The 16,874-nt window shown below is 43.4% G+C and overlaps 1 protein-coding gene across 8 annotated transcripts in view; it reads right to left on the reverse strand.

Moving 5' to 3' along the window:
• LOC144780983 (uncharacterized) overlaps nt 1-16,874 on the reverse strand; it is a 1,867,627-nt gene that overhangs the window by 1,642,638 nt on the left and 208,115 nt on the right. For all 8 annotated transcript variants that reach the window (XM_078659579.1, XM_078659581.1, XM_078659578.1 and 5 more), the window contains exon 8: nt 3,950-3,991. In XM_078659579.1, coding sequence (XP_078515705.1) covers nt 3,950-3,991 — 42 coding nt within the window. The remainder of the gene's footprint in view (nt 1-3,949; nt 3,992-16,874) is intronic.

Below are 16,874 nucleotides of genomic sequence, written 5' to 3' on the forward strand. Positions count from 1 at the left end.
ATGTTTTCTCTTTTTCACTTGCACTTTAAATTAACAATTTCAGGGATATGTTAAGTGCATTTGTGAAGTGCACTATCACCCACAAGGGTATCGTGTCACTGAGCAGGTATGTGCGCCAAGAAACCTATGGTGATAGCGCGCGGTACAAATAATTTTAATAGAATAATAGAATAGCCCTGCCTGTGGTAGTTTGGAATTTGAACTTGAAAGTGCCCTCCAATCATTTTTTTAAAAATGGAATAATAATCCAGAAGATTGAATAAATAAACACGAAATGTAATCCTTAGAAATGCCATCAGTGGTAATGAAGCAGTCAGAGCCGCAGAAATGTTCAGTCACATGTTAAACCTTTGAGAATTAATCCAGGAAATTCATAAAACGGTACAATTATGCACTAACTTGTGTAAACCTGCGCTTGGGTCCTTCTCTTAACAAACTGCTAGCACCGCGTTTTCAATAGGTTGTGGTGCCTTCAATGTGGCGGATAGCGAGTTACATCATAGGCACACGGGCAGTGGTGTTAGTATTATGCATCACAAAGCTGCACTATGGCCGCAAGCACTTCCTCGCACAAATCAGATAAATCTGTGCCTCGAAAACACCTGATACAAAGAGAGATTGTGTCATGGGTCAACGGTCAGAAGCCCCAAGTGACATTTGTATTATAAATTGTGAAAAAATAATCAAACACCACAGTTGTATATACAGTGAGGTATTTCTCTTTGAAGTGTGGCGGTGTCTGCGCACCTGATTAAAACGTTGTTCTCGTAATATAAATCTACATACATTCATACTCTCCCTTCAAGGGAAGCTACAAAGAATGTTTGGAGGCAAGACAGGCTAGCTTTTAGTGGGACACCGAGAGGCAAGCACATAATAATGGAGGTTCAGATTGAAATCTGCAATTTTGAAACAATGCAAATGATTTGAAATGCTTCTCAACATTTGAAATAATGTTAAAAGCACACACATGTGGAAAAATATTAAGGTCAAATGAGCGAAATGTTAGTGATACGAGATTAAAACAAATCGGAACGAAATTATTGACGGAAAGGAAGATTGTCTAGATCTGACTCTCAAAGCACTATGGCATTTGGACCATTGAAATATCAACTTCAAGTTATGGTTTCATTTAAAATTCAGTAGTAATTGAAAATCCCATAATTCATGGAAGAAATGCTGACTCTGAAATTGAATGAATGAATCAATCAATCTATCATTTGTAAAGCGCACTACATACCCACAAGGGTCTCAAGGCGCAGAGGGAGGGGCCGCTACTGATCGAACAGCCAGGTCTTGAGTATCCTCCTGAAGGTCAGCAGGTCTTGGGTCTGTCGTACGCTCAGTGGGAGGGTATTCTATGCCTTAGCGGCGAGGTGGGAGAAGGATCTCCCACCGGTGGTTGTTCTTCGGATGCGCTGGGCGGTGGCGAGTGAGAGGTCGGTGGAGCGTAGCTGGTGGTTGGGGATGTAGAAGGAGAGCCATCTGTTGAGGTAGGCTGAGCTAGTCTTCTGGAGTGCCTTGTGTGCGTGGGTGAGGAGCTTGAAGGATATTCTCTTATTGACGGGGAGCCAGTGCAGGTTTCTCAGGTGGCAGTGATGTGGCGTGGTATGTCGAGGATCAGTCGTGCTGACGTGTTTTGGATACGTTGTAGTTGTTTGATGAGCTTGGTCGGGGCTCCCACGTAGAGGGCTTTTCCCTAGTCGAGTCTGCTGCTGACGAGGGCCTGAGTGACTGTCTTTCTTGTATCTGTAGGGATCTATCTGTAGATCTTGCTGAGCATGCGGAGGGTGTTGAAGCAGGAGGTGGAGACAGTGTTGATTCACTTGCTGATTTTCCTCCATCATCGGAATAGCATGAGAGAGGAAATGTATTTGATTTTTTCAAATTAGCACCTAAGTCTAAATCATGTCCAGAATGTATTAAAAGTTCTGCTGGTCACTTGCTAAGCTAAAGGTCTGATCGATGACCCATCTCTGCTGGCCCAATGGAGGCTGGTCAAACATGTTTTTAAGTTAGCTAACATGTTGGTGTTATGTTATTTAATTTTATTAAGCTCACAACTCACTCCTGAGGGGTCCTCTTGGCGCTGGGGCAACCGCACAGGTCAGAAACTAATATTAAAGATTAAAAAGCCATGTTTTCAAAGGTTTTTCAAATGAAGCTAGGTCAGGGCAGGGCGGCAGATTTAGTGGCAACTGATGCCAATGTTGGGGGGCCAAGAAAGAGAAAGAGTGTGCCCCATAGATGGCTGTTCGAATAAGCAGGGGGCGCAGTAGCAGTTGCTCACTTCACCTAAGATTGCGGGTTGGAATGTAGGGCTGCAGCTTGTTTCGCAGGTAGCATGGGCCAGTTCAATGGAAAGACTTAGGAACCAGACATAAAAACTTAAAAAGAGCATGCTTTATTTTGGGAAGCCAATGCAAGGATCTTGACGTAGGTTGAAAAGGCGAGCAAGACGGTACGTTACCTATCAAGTGGGTTGCCATATTCTGTATGACCTGAAGCTCGGAGAAGAGAACCTCATTTATTGCGATCATTAGAGCATTTCCATAGTCCAGGCAACTCACAATGAGTACCTGGGTGAAGGGTCTCATTTACATTGCAGATGAGCTTTGGCAAAATTGTAAAGCTGACCGAACTGGTTGGCAAAAATGTAAAGCTGACCAGACTACCATGTGATTGCAGGACTGTTAGTACTTTAAAAAAACTGAAACAAGTTTTCAAAAAGATGGAAGGTGTCCTTGGAGAAACCCACTGATCAGAGGTACAATAACCGGACTCTTCAGGTCAATGTGTAGGGTGTGATGGAGATTTGTATTTTGATTTCATTAAAATTATGATCAAGATGTTACAAGGGATTTTGAAATTGTGATGAAGGAGATGTCAAATCTGTAGTTAAGGATCATCCCTGAAGTATAAAGGTTGCCATCTAATGACCTAAAAGCAGAGTGTACTTGTGAAATGTAATGTTGGCAAAGCATTCTTGCATATAAACGAAGACAACGTTTACGACTGTCCCAACACTGTTAGGTTTATCTTTAACTTCACCACCCAAAACATTAGGCTGATAGAAACAACATGGATAGAAGTAGAACATACGGGACAGACAACGGAAGAGTTTTAGGTCTATTTTTTCGGAAAGACAATTCATTGCCTGCAAGAGTGTAAGAAAGAATGTTTTGTCGGCACAACAGGACAGTCATTGTATATTAGAGGTTGAGAGGCTAGCACATAATAGTTGTTGATCAGAATTAAATCTTCACGACGGAGCACTTTTCGGAGGAAATGTAATTCTATCAGGGTCACTATGACATGGTGGACAAATCAGATTTTCTTTTTTACAGAAACATGCACAAACGCAGGGGAGGATAGGTGGATTGTAAAATAGCACACTTAATTGTCTCCTAGTATGCGCGGATGACTGTTTTACATTGGTGTCTGTCACAAACAGGAAAAACATATTTGGATTGGTCAGCATAAATAGATCGGATCTTGCAATGCTAATAAGCCTAGTGATAGGTGAGTCAGTTGCAAAGGGTTTCTGACAGCAGAGAAAGCTGAGATGAGGCTGTCAGACATCAATCAGTTCTCACGCAATTGACTATTACAGAGTAAGTAAGAATAGTGAGCAAAAGGGCCATTTGCCTGTATTGCCAGATGTCACATATCTTTCTGGGGGGCATCAATAAAACAGGCTGCATTCCAGGAAGACTGGAATACTATGTTGTTCGAAATTCTTATTCTGCTGTTTTTAAAGTCATTAAAAGGAATTGTACATAATCCGAGCCTTCATATCTTAATTTCTTTTTATTTATCCACTTAGATCAAAGTTGAACACCAGTGCACTAGGAAGTAAGGGTTAAATACATTGATTCTAGATGGTTGATAGTGATTGGAGAGCTTTAATCCTCTTTTGGACAAATGTACCCTGGTTAAAATTACTTACGGCACTCATGAGGTCTTCATCCTCTTCTGCTTCAGCCCAGTCCTACGATAAAATATACGATGTTATCAATTTGTACTATTACTAGAACAGTACAACAAGTGTCTCAAAAGTAAACTTAATGTCAGTATCACATTCGAAGGTGATACAATTGTTAGAATTAAAGTTACTTTGGCACTCAGAAAATCGGAGTGAGCCACAATTTGTGGCCTTCCAAATGCATATTAATTATGTAGGCCAGACTGCGACCCAATCCGCTTCCTTGTTTTGTAAACTAACCTATTAGAACATAGGTCAATTCGCAAAATAAGCTTCTATCACATAAATTAGAGTTACAAATTGCGACACATTTTTGTGATAACAAGGTTAGTACATTTGGCCCTATAGTATATGATATTAGGATCTCGATATTATAGTACCATACTTCATTCAGGATTGCACCAGCCACCATTGAAGCATCAGACAAAAGGGCCTTTCTCAAATTTTAGTTAGCAATAGTACTTTAATATAGTTTTGGATGTACGTTTGAGAGAGCACAAGTTTGAAAAAAATGTATAAGTACGCCATATTTACAAGCACGTAGTTAGTTTAAACATGTTTTGCACACGAGTGTTTTATATCCAGGAGTGAAATATACAGAGTGGTTTATATTCAGTAGTGAAATGTATAGAATGTTAAGTAGAGTAACTATAATTATAACGGTGTGAGATTAATGTAGAAATGTTGGAATATATGTGAAAACCTCATGTTCTCATGTTAAAAGAATCATGTCCGAATTAAATGTAACTTTGAAAATCCAGTATTGTGTGTAGGCCTTAGGGCAATTCACAGCAAACCTGAACGTGCTGCTAAATTAATGTGAGATAAGGTTGACATGGTTCTTCCAAAATGTACTATTGAACTTAGGGTTAAAAGTATATGCTTTATAGATGTGTTATTTTAGAAACGTATGCTAGTTAAGAATGTTTGCTGTTTAAATCAAGTTAACGTTTTAAGAGTGCAGGGACCTGCTGCATGTAAATCAAGTAGGCCAGAGGAGATAATGTCATGTCGTGTAAATCGTCATGTGCTCGTTAGAGAAGAGGTCGCGAGGTGTCCAGCACCGAGCTTTGAGAGTGTTTTATGACTAAAGATATGGTGGAGTCTGGAATTTGAGGCCCACTGCAGGACGAGCTGTATGCAGGTGCGAGGGTCCTAATCAGCTCGAATGAAAGGGACTTTGTTCAGTGGCGCCTTGCGCAGGCCTGTAGGAGTTTCCAGGAATTTCAGGGGGTATCAGCGCACTGAAGAAGAAGCCTGGGAACCAAGGTCAACTATAACGAGGGTCTTCAAGAGTACCATCATGGAGTTTGCCGCGCAAAGATGTACCACGTGAGGGGCGTCCCAAGGGGCGTTTCTATTGGAAATGTGATTTGGTATTAGGGAAAGCGACCCGGGAGGAGAGCAGAGCAGATGATTTTGGGAGCCTAAGGAAGCGGATGGGTAGGCAGATAGGCTGATCAGGAGAGACCCATTATCAGAGAAGAGACAAAGAGAAGTGCGTGATCTTCTTAGGAAGTCACCACGGCTGACACCTAGAGGGTTAAGATCTTGCTAAGTAGGGATGTCATTTAAAATAGTGTAGGGACAGTGTAGGGACAGACTAACCTTAATTTTCTTTTCTGTAATGACTTTGAGATTGCAACTTATATCTATTTTGACAACCCTTATGGTCTTTGAGCTTGTACTTATTATTTTGTTCTTCAGACTTAGATTATTCAAGAAGTTCATGTTTATAGTGATACCAATTTACCTTTTGAATCTCATTTTGAGAAGTTTGTATCTTCAGTTATCTTTGACTTTATATTAAATCTTTAAAACTTAAATTTGGTCAGTGGTCATTTAGAGTGTTGTAAGTTCTTAAATTGATTGACTTATTGCGAGATTACCTTTTACTCAAAGACAGGTACCAACGATTCAGTCGACATAGTTTGGGATTTGGTAAGATAATTAGTAACCAGTAATCCCGCGTTAGCAGTTGGTAGCAGAGTGAGGATGGTTATCTTCTTGAGGAAGGTAATCTAGAGAGGTTAGTTTACCCCAAGGCCCGAGACGCCGAGAGACGAGCAGCGGAAGAATCGTGTGCCGAAAGGTGCAGACATTGGTAATAAGGTTTTCAGACACACATGGCAGCCTCTTTGTATGGCGGACTTTCGTGGCACGCGGTAACTAATTGGCTTCTAGCCCACCCAGTATTTCTCATTCTTTATGAACCTCCTACTACTTCCTTTTTTTTTTTTTTTTTTTTTTTTTTCGATCCTTCAAAAATGGACTCTCTTGTCCATAATTCTGTAGTTGTGTCGGGACTCATCTGAGACCGGTTGAGTAACAATTTTTATTATTTTTTGCGCAGAGTTAAACGCCCCACCCCCCCTTCACCCATCACGTCCTGACGAAGACCCACGCAGTAAGGATCCACTGTCCTACACCTTCTGGGTCGAAACGTAGACATCTACACCCTACAACCAGGAACTCCTAACCCCAGTTTGATATATTAATCATTATAGGAGTATCTTCTTAGGAATTTTTTGTTATGATATATGTCATGTTCCATGGCCTTTCATGTATGTGGAATTACGTTTTGAACTATGTATTATGTTGTTGTTCTTGAATGTTAACTAGTGATGTACAATCTAGTGAAATACATCCCCCTCCCTGCACCTCCCCCCCCCCTCTCTTTGTGGGCGCATTGAATTTTGTATATTTTACGTCTGATTTCTTAACATTGACTGTTTGTCTGGTACAGTGGATTAAAAACACTGGTCACCTTCATTTAGTGTGTGCTTCCTAAATTCATTTAAATAGTGTGTGTTTCAAAATAGGAATTGTGTTCTTGGTCTGGGACCCCCTATATATAACGCTATTGATCACCCAGGTCCCACTGACTATATGGGTACAACCCCCATTGTACAACAGACGGTGCGAGAAAAGCAGCAGTATCGGAGAGTGAGTATAAAAAGGGTCATGCGTGAACAGATTGCGGTGTTTTGTGTTGTATTTGTATTGTAATGTCTTGCGGAGTTGAATGCCTGTAGTGTGAATGAGAGAAGGTTGTGAGCGCGCGCAACCTGGTAAGCTGGTTACCTGGTAAACGGGTGAACTGGTGAAATCTTAAGTTCAGGCCAGAGCTTAAGTGGTTTTGGGTGTATCGAACATCCAGGGTAGTTGTCGACCATAGTACGGAGGTCACGAGGTACCATTGACCGCCGTGGATCCAAGATAGGGGGAGTGTAAGAGTGAGTGTATGAGTAACGGACGCTGGTCGAAAGTTACTGTGTGTGAGTAACCTATCGGAGAAGGCGATTGTCTGGAAGTAAACGGAAAGACATTTCGCCAAGTTAAGGTGACAACTACAGAAAGACTGTGGGCGTACAGTCAAGAAAGGTGATCGCTTGGACGGAAGTAATCATTTTTCAGAGTATGAATGGGATGCGTGCATGACCGAGGAGACGAGCTGAGAAAGGAGGGGAACTGCTGCGAAGGGGGACGGGTGACGTCGGCTAGAGCCGCGCTCTGATTGAGCGGTTGGTGTGACGTTAGCTAGAGCCGCGCTCTGGTTGGGCGGCTAGAGTGACGTCGGAGGAAAGTCGCGTACGGATAGGCCAGTTAGTGAGAACGGGGCTGAGATTGGTGGAATATCATCAGGAAGTAAACGAACGCGGAGAAAGAGCGAAATCATGAAGTGTTTTAAGTGTTTGAAAGAGATTTTTAAACGTAAAAGAAGTGAACATTATTACGGGGAAGAGGCACCGCCAGAGGGTACGCCAGCTCATTATATGGCAACGAATGTGGGGCTGCATACGATATTGTGGATTGGGGCTTGGAATAAGCTTACGGAAGGGAATGAGGAAATGCAGTTCCCGAGGTACGGGACGTTTAAATTAGAGGTGTTACATCGGCTAAAAGCAACCATGTCCTCATTGAAACCCTCGCCCAGACCAACACAGTTTGAGGCTCTTAATGCATGGATTAAGGCTGCACACGACCGAAATTTGAACAGGCGTCAACAAAGACTGACGCGATCGGTAAGGGCAGTGCGAGATTCCAAATGGGATGAGGAGGAAAAGCGTTGGAGAGTACAGACTATTGAGGTGGAGAAAATGTATCCGATGAGGGAGGTGTCAGGAGGAGGAAACCTCATGGAAGAAGACGAGGAAAGCGAGTCGGAGGACAATCTGATAAACAGATTGTTAATGGATAGACCACCTCCGAGAGTGGGGTTAATAGAAGATAGAGGGCTCGCAAGGGAAGATGGAAATGACATAGAGGGATATACACCACTCCCTATATCGGAATGGACACCTATCAAAGGCGGAGAAACACCTCCAAACAACACTGTACAGAGTGTAGTGGGAAGGTTTGTGGTGCAGAAAACGCCAACCACAGAAAGGGTTGAGTCTGTGGGATTGCCAGACGCTCTTCAAGTGCCTGTTACCATAGGACCCATAGTTTCGATCTATAATTCTGAGAGAGATAGAGGGGAACAACAAAGGCAATTGGATAGGGAAAGGATTGAGATGGAAAGGAGGAATAATGTGACAAATGCATGGAAACAATTGCCAGGTTCGGTAACATGGAACACCCCATTAGACACAACTGTCGGTCCCAATTCAGAACAGGGAGGTCCGAGAGGACCAATGGATCTAAGGGGACCACGGCCAAGATCTTTTTCAGAGTTAAGAGCTGATTTGAGGGAATGGGACGGGTCCATAGTATCTCCAAGTAACAGGACAAGAACAGAACCAGAGTGGGAAAGCAGGGGTAACGGGACTGTATCTCATTGTGGGGCCAGCGAAAGCAGTCAGGGCCGGGAAGGCCAAAGTCAAGAGAATAGAGGGGATGCATGTCCTACAAATCAGAGAGAACAGCCGGAACAAAATACTAGGATTGTAGAATGTGAGGAAATGTCCCGTCTCTGGGGGAAAGGAGGAGATGAGGCGGTACGGGCTTTTCAGAATAGGTTTAGGTGCCTTCATCATACACTTGGGGAAGACGTTCAACATTGGAGAAAGGAGAACAGCGATAGGTCCCGCCACGCCTCGAATAATCAGGAATCACAGGGAAGTAGGGAAGAAAGAGGGAGTAATGGAACATCTTACCCTGCATCCCGTGAAACTAGCCAGGATGGGGAGAGGGAGGCTAGGAGGCATGAAGGAGTGTTTCACCACCCACCCCGAGAAGATGGAAAGGCATGGGACTTAGAGAGATGGGAACAGGGGAGGACTCCCTATAATTCACCAATACCTAAACGTAGATCTCGGAGCTGGGATGGGAGAGATGCGGATGGAGGAGCTAAATTGAGTGTCTTGAAAGCTGAAATTAAGGCAAAAAGGCTTGATGTTACCAGTTTAAAATCAGATGTTGATGAGATAATAGATGGAACATTGCCTTTGGAAAGGATAGAATTGTATGAACAGGATGAGTTATTGTTCATGGCAAAGGATATTACTAGGAAAGCTAGAGCGTTTCATGAGAAATTGACTGATTTGGCAGACAAGTATGCCGTGGATTTGTCTAGGACAAGGGCATTACAGAGTAACCACAGATTACAGTACGCAGACCAAGATCTAGATGAGAAGAGAACTACTGGATTAAAAACACACATAAGAGAGCTGGTATCAGGGATAAGAGTGTGGAGGGAACTGGATAAATGGGAAGAAAGGTGGTCGAAAAAGGGCACAGTTAGGCGAAGTACAAATGTGATGACCCCTGAGGGAAGGGTAATGCAGATGGAGGCATTCCCTTTGCGAGAAATATCAAACGGAAATTATGTACATGTGCCCTGGAGTAGAGGAGATTTAGCTGCATTTACCAACTCATTTCCGAAGTTGCGGGACAATCCAGTCGAATGGTATAAACAGGTAGAGAGGTTTGTCAAAATCTCGAAAGTACTGTGGATAGATTTGAACACGTTGTTTGACATCGTGGTCCCATCTGATTTGTGGACCCCGTGCAAGACTAGTGTTGAATGGCCAAATACTGAACCAGTGAGGGATGCTCGGACTAATGGACCGTCCGAGATTGTCATGCAAAAGTACGAAAGGGTAATAGCATGGCTGAAAGATAAGGTACCACCACAGGATATAGATTGGGTAAAGATAGATCGAACAAGGCAAGAACCGAAGGAGACCGTGCATGAGTTTTATGAGAGGTTGCTGAAAACATTCAAGCAATACAGTGGACTAGATGTAATGGATCCCAAAGATATAGGGCAGTTTGTGTCAAAGTTTGTCTTGGGGTTGAGACCTGATATTTGTTTGATGATACAGCAACATTTAATCTGTTGGCAGAACAAACCACTAGATGAGATTTTACGTTATGCGAGGTACTGCAGTGACGAGATAGATTCTAAAGCCAAGAATCTAAAGGAGAAATTGATGGTGGTGCAAATGCAGTCCGCTGGGAAGGGTGGCCAGCAGAAACAGGGGATGGGACGAAAGCCAAACGGTCAGAATAAGGACAATGAGGAAGGGCAGAGACCTAGGATAGACTTTGCCACTTTAAAGAAAACGACAAAGTGTCATCAGTGTCACCAGGTGGGGCATTGGCGACGCGAGTGTCCCTTTAACCCTGAAAATGGAGAGCTAGAAGTAGAAGAACAGGTCCAAGAAGACCCAGTGCAAAAGGTGACAGTCCCAAGCAGTAAGGTGGCCAAAGGGGGGACTTCGGCTCCACGGGCCCAATTCCCACAGCCACCGAAGATAGCAGCTGGGGGAAAGATCTTTAAACAAATGCCTCTGTTTATCGAGGAAGAAAAGTGTTATTACATTGACCCATTGACAGGACAACGGGTGAGCAGTGAAGAGGATTGTACCCTCGGGGCAGTCCTAGAAGTGGATCAAAGAGGGCCATTTGTTGAGGCAGAAGTGGCAGGGTGTCCCACTACGTTCTTAGTGGACACTGGGGCTACTCGTTCGACTCTGAGATCAGCGGTGGTTCCAGACTTGCCGATGTCAGGGGAAACAATTCAGGTGGTAGGAGTCGCGAACAAAAGAATGACTAGTCCCTTGACAGAACCAGTATCTGTGAAAATAGGAAATCATATGAACGAACATCAGTTTGTGGTTTGTGACTCGAGTCCGGTATGTCTGTTAGGAAGGTATTTGTTATGCAAATTGAATTGCACCATATACTGCACCCCACAAGGAGTGGAGGTACAGACTACCGACGATGATGCTACCTTTAAGGTGGCCAATTCAAAATTCTGTGTAGAACTATATCCTACTCTGACTGTAGAAGATCTTCCCCAAGATTTAAGAGATGCAGTGGCGTCAGAGGTGTGGGATTTCACAGGAGAAGATATAGGATTGATTAAAGGGGTAGAACCGGTAAAAATATTGGTAAAACCAAATGTTGAGTTTCCAAGAACGCCTCAATACAAATTGTCACAGGAAACGATTGCAGGAATAAAGCCTGTGATCGAGTCAATGATTCAACAGGGAATACTGAAAGAAATCGTGGGCAGTCCTTGTAACTCCCCGATTATGGGTTTGCAGAAACCTAGCGGGAAGTTTAGGATAGTTCAGGATTTACGAAAAATTAACAACATAGTCGTTTCATGTTGTCCCGTGGTACCGAATCCTTCAGTGATATTGTTTCAAATACCATGTCAAGCAGAATGGTTCACAGTGATAGATCTTTGTCAGGCTTTCTTTTCAATCCCATTGGATGAAGAGAGCAGGTATCTTTTTGCTTTTAAAATGGAAGATCGCGTTTTAACATGGTGTCGAATCCCACAAGGATTCACAGATAGCCCATCCATCTTTAATCAGTTGCTGAAAAAGAATCTTGAGAATCTAGTACTGCCACAGAATTCGGTTCTGGTACAGTACATAGATGACCTACTTGTTGCGTCAGAGACAGAGGAAGCTTGTAAAGCAGATTCAATTGCCTTACTGAATCATTTAGCTGAAAATGGACATAAGGTATCTCCGAGCAAGTTGCAGTATTGTTTGACAGAAGTACAGTATCTAGGGCACAGGTTAGAAAAAGGGAAACGTAAGGTGTCCCCGGAGAGGATTGAGGCGATAATGAAAATGAATGCGCCTACAACACAGAGAGAAGTTAGAATGTTCCTAGGAATGGTGGGTTACTGCCGACAGTGGATAGTTAACTTCTCACTGAAAGCAAAGCCCTTACAGAAACTGACGCACAAGGAGGTGAGTGATCCGGTACCATGGGATGAAGAATGTCTGGTGGCGTTTTTACAGCTGAGAGACGATTTATGTCGTGCTCCGGCTCTGGGAATGCCAGATTACGAAAAGTCATTTTCACTCTATTGCTGTGAGAGAGAGGGATGTGCTTTGTCAGTCTTGGCACAGACCCACGGAAATGCCCGTAGACCAGTTGCATATTTTTCGGCTACATTAGATCCAGTAGCCGCAGCGTTGCCCGGATGTCTCAAATCCGTTGCTGCAACGGGTGTCAGCATTGAAAGGAGCGAGAGTATTGTGATGGGACATCCAGTAGTGGTGTATGTACCACATTCAGTTGAATTGCTAATGACCAGGACGAAGACGCAGCATCTGACCAATAGTAGGCTCACGCGCTACAAGCAAGTTATACTTGCCGCAGAGAACGTGACTCTCAGGAGATGCTCTGTCTTGAATCCTGCTACTTTGATGCCATTACCTACTGTAATAGAAGGCGAAGGATGTGAAGACCACGATTGCCTTGATGTGACTGAACTATGCACGAAACCCCGACCAGATATTGTGGATGAGCCATTGTCTGACCCCGATGAAATTTATTTTGTTGATGGCTCATGTTTAAGAGACGATACTGGTCGGTTGAGAGCAGCTTATGCTGTTTGTACCATTACTGGAGTTGTGGAAGCCGCTTGCCTGGAAGGAGTACATTCCGCACAGGTAGCAGAAATTATTGCCCTAACTCGTGCCTGCATAGCAGGAAACGGGAAAAGAGTCACCATCTACACGGACAGCCAATATGGTTTCGGTGTGGTTCATGATTTCGGGCAGTTGTGGTCTCAGAGGGGTTACATGACCTCCTCTGGTTCGCCCATTCGAAATGGAGAATTTGTGCGATTGTTGTTAGAAGCATTGCAAGGTCCAGTTGATATCGCAATAGTGAAATGTGTAGCTCATACTAAGAATACAGATTTTGTGTCACAAGGCAACAGATACGCTGATGAAGTCGCACGCTATTGTGCGGAACAAAATTATTCTTTCTCAAAGGTGGAAATAGAAGGTGCAGAAGAAAAGACTGAATTAAGTATGATGTTAGAAACTGTAGACACTTGGGAGGATTTAAGAATAATGCAGGAGAACGCACCTGAAACAGAGAAAAAGGCATGGGAAATAGCAGGTTGTGTGCGAAGTGAAATGGATTTTTGGGTTTCAGCAGATGGGAGAGCTGTGTTACCTGAAGAATTAGCTAATCCCATGGCGAGAGAAATACATGGTCCAGTACATCTAGGAAGGGATGCTATGATGAGAGTGTTTAGACAAACTTGGTATTGCCCTAAATTTAGAATAGCAGCAGAATCAGTATGTAAACGATGTGTTACCTGCCAACAACTGAACGTAGGCAAACGAACACCAGTCACACTGAGTCACATTGGGAGGTCGGGGGGGCCTTTCAATAGAATGCAATTAGATTTCATCGAAATGCCAAGAGTCAATCGCCTTAGGTATGTGTTGGTGAATGTATGCGTATTTTCCAGATGGGTTGAAGCGTACCCTACACGTAGGTGCGATACACTCACAGTGGCTAAATTGTTGCTCAGGGAGTTGATACCGCGCTTCGGGGTGCCTGCCTCTTTGGAATCTGACAGAGGAAAACATTTTAACAGCGAAATAGTGAAGATGTTGTGCTCCACACTGAATATCGATCAAAAGCTGCATTGTAGTTATCGACCAGAAGCTTCAGGAATTGTGGAACAAGTGAACGGCACGTTGAAGAATAGATTGGCTAAAGTAGTGTCATCCACATCTTTGAGTTGGCCAGATGCTCTTCCTTTAGTGCTCATGAGCATGCGCAGCACACCTGATAGGAGGACAGGTCTCTCTCCCCACGAGATCCTGATGGGGAGGGCCATGAGACTTCCTACAGTTCCAACTACTGCTCTATTGAATATTACAGATGATCTGATCTTGGATTATTGTAAAGGACTGTCTGACGCCATCCATTCTGTGTCCCTTCAGGTGCATGCGGCTGAAGTTCCAGCATCGAGGAACCTGTGTCATGATCTGAACCCAGGGGACTGGGTCTTAGTTAAAAAACACGTCCGGAAGAACTGCCTAGATGTTCGCTGGCGTGGGCCCTTTCAGGTAATCCTGATAACGAACACCGCGGTGAAGTGCGGGGGGCTGCCAAATTGGATCCATGCATCCCATACTAGAAGAGTTCCAGCACCTCTAGAAGGAACAGCTCCCATCCCAGACGAAAGCCCGGAAGTGGAAGAAGAGTCGCAAGAAGGGATTGAGGCAGCTGAGGGGGTGTCGGAAGAAGTTGGGAACGCAACGGATTCAGAAGAAGAGCGAAGGCAGGACGGCAGTGAGACAGAAGACGCAACTGAAGGAGAGAGCAGAAGTGAATACGACTCAGACTCAGATCCGTATCAGAGCGACCAAGAACCAAGTGAGAGGACAAGAAATAGGAGAATAAGGCTTGGAGCTGCCACTTGGCCAACAAGGAGAAGAAGGCTAAGTTTGAGGTCGGCCCAGGAAGAAACGCTTACTCCTATATCCGAAGACTCAGATCCAGAAGAAGATATCCAGGATCAAGCCGAGGAGGGTCTTAGAAGATCAAGGAGGGTGCGAGTGCCTAGTAGAAGATACTCTACTCCCGACTGGACCTACCTCGTTGCAGATGTCTGGGAGACACAGAACAGGGAGGATCAGGGAAGTGGAACTGATCAGAACTGACCCGATCATCACAGTGCAAATAAGGTTTCTACTGCCAGGAGCGGAGACCGAAAGGTTGCTGACACTCAACATCGTTCATCCTGCTCTCCTGAGTGGAATAAGAAAATTGATTTTAGAGACAGTTGAGTTTCCAGTTTGCTGTTCACGATATCCAATATTGGAGGGAACTCTTCTTCGTTTGGAAATGCTTGAGCGAGTAGTAGAAATGCTAGGAGCGCTTATTGTTGTGGATTAATACCATATTGTGAATGTCTTCAAAGGGGCGCAGAACTGGAAAGGTGAAGAAAGTGATCTTGATTAGAACGGACCCCTTTGTAATTGTGGATGTAGAACTGATAGTACCAGGAGTGGAAATTGAAAAAACGCTAACTCTCAATTTTGTCCGTCCACTTGTCTTGAGCGAAATAAGGAGAATAATCCTAGAAAAAGTTGACTTTCCATGTTGTGGGACGAACTGCCCAGAACCTGAGGGAATGATACTTCGGATGGACATTTATGAAGACGTAGTGTCACTCCTTGAGTCATACATAACTTCAGACGAAAATAAGACTGTTGAAAAGAAATTGTAAAAACTTGTTGCAAGATAACCTAGTGCCGAGTGGAAGAAGAAAAGTGATAGGGGTTTCATTTTAGTGGATGGAGAAGGGCTAGGGTTGTCTATTTTCTACTGGACTTTGAACTGTTTTGCGGAAACAAATTGTCAAGCTTCCAAGTGTTCAAAGAAAGACATTGCAAGAGAGAAAGACTTTGTTTGAAAAGAAGAGGAAGTGAATGCTGGAAGAAAGTCAAAAACTACACTGTTTGAGAACATGGAGGCTGGCAACCCGAACCGCAGGGCAAAATGTATAGCTGTTACACTTTTAGGAGTAGTGGTTTCTCTTATAATTTTAGTGGTAACTGTTTCATTCCTAGCGGGACACGAAGGGGATGAAACCGCAGTCAAGGAGGATAAGGGAGTATCAACACCGAAAACTACCATTATTAAAGAGAAGGGAAACATCAATGAGAAAGACAAAGCGTTGTTAGATGCAGAAATAAAAAGGCTTCACACCGATGAGTCACAGGGAAATTACAAGTCAAATGCTTATGCTAAATTGCTTTATGAATATGTTGATGCCATGGAAGTGAAGGATTGTTACATTTGTATGCAATTACCAGCTTCAGTGGAGGAGGGTATCAGATACCATCATCTTCCGTTGACATATGGAATAACGTGCAGTTTATTGTTGAGCATGTTTTATGGACGAGAAGGATTCGAGTATTATTTCTCGAATTTCGACTCGACATTGCCAGAGGTTCCGAATTTCAAGCATTTGAACAAATGGGACTACTACAAAAGCGAAGACAGATTACACAAATGGTTTATTCCATGGAAAACGTTAGATACTTCACATGCTCGAAGGAACAATCTGACTTGTCAAATATCAGAAGTTGAGAAAAAGTTTATAGCACAGGTAGATACTAGATACAGGAGGCAGAAGATTTTGAAAGCATCAGGACAATGGGAAACAGATTGGACCAAGGAGGAAAGGGCACATCAAAGAAAAGGTAGTATTGGTCCAATTGCTTTGGATAAGGATAAACGGGGAAAACTGTGCATTCACAGGAGTTACTCATATTATGAAAACTTTTATGTAGGTCAAGTCCATTGTGAACATGCCTTTCAATTGGAGTATTACTCTAAGAACTTTTTGAAAGGGATGCAAGCAATACCAAATGTATATTTTGTATGTGGAAGAAGTGCCTATGTGAAGTTACCAGATAATTGGTACGGATCATGCTATCTGGCTGTTGTCTTCCCTAAAATATATCATGTTGAGAATTTAGACACGCCTAAGAAAGAAATATCAACTAGATGGAAGCGAGGGCTGGGTGCAGCAGAAGTAGTTGGAGATGTACTCGGTGCTGCATTCCCTTTCTTAGGATTGATAATGAATGACATCAAAATTAGGAGGTTAGCTACAGTCGTAGATAGGCTATCTGCTAGTACTGCAAGATCATTG

Source organism: Lissotriton helveticus, chromosome 9 (genome assembly GCF_964261635.1).
Source record: "Lissotriton helveticus chromosome 9, aLisHel1.1, whole genome shotgun sequence".
NCBI classification, from domain to species: Eukaryota; Metazoa; Chordata; class Amphibia; order Caudata; family Salamandridae; genus Lissotriton; species Lissotriton helveticus.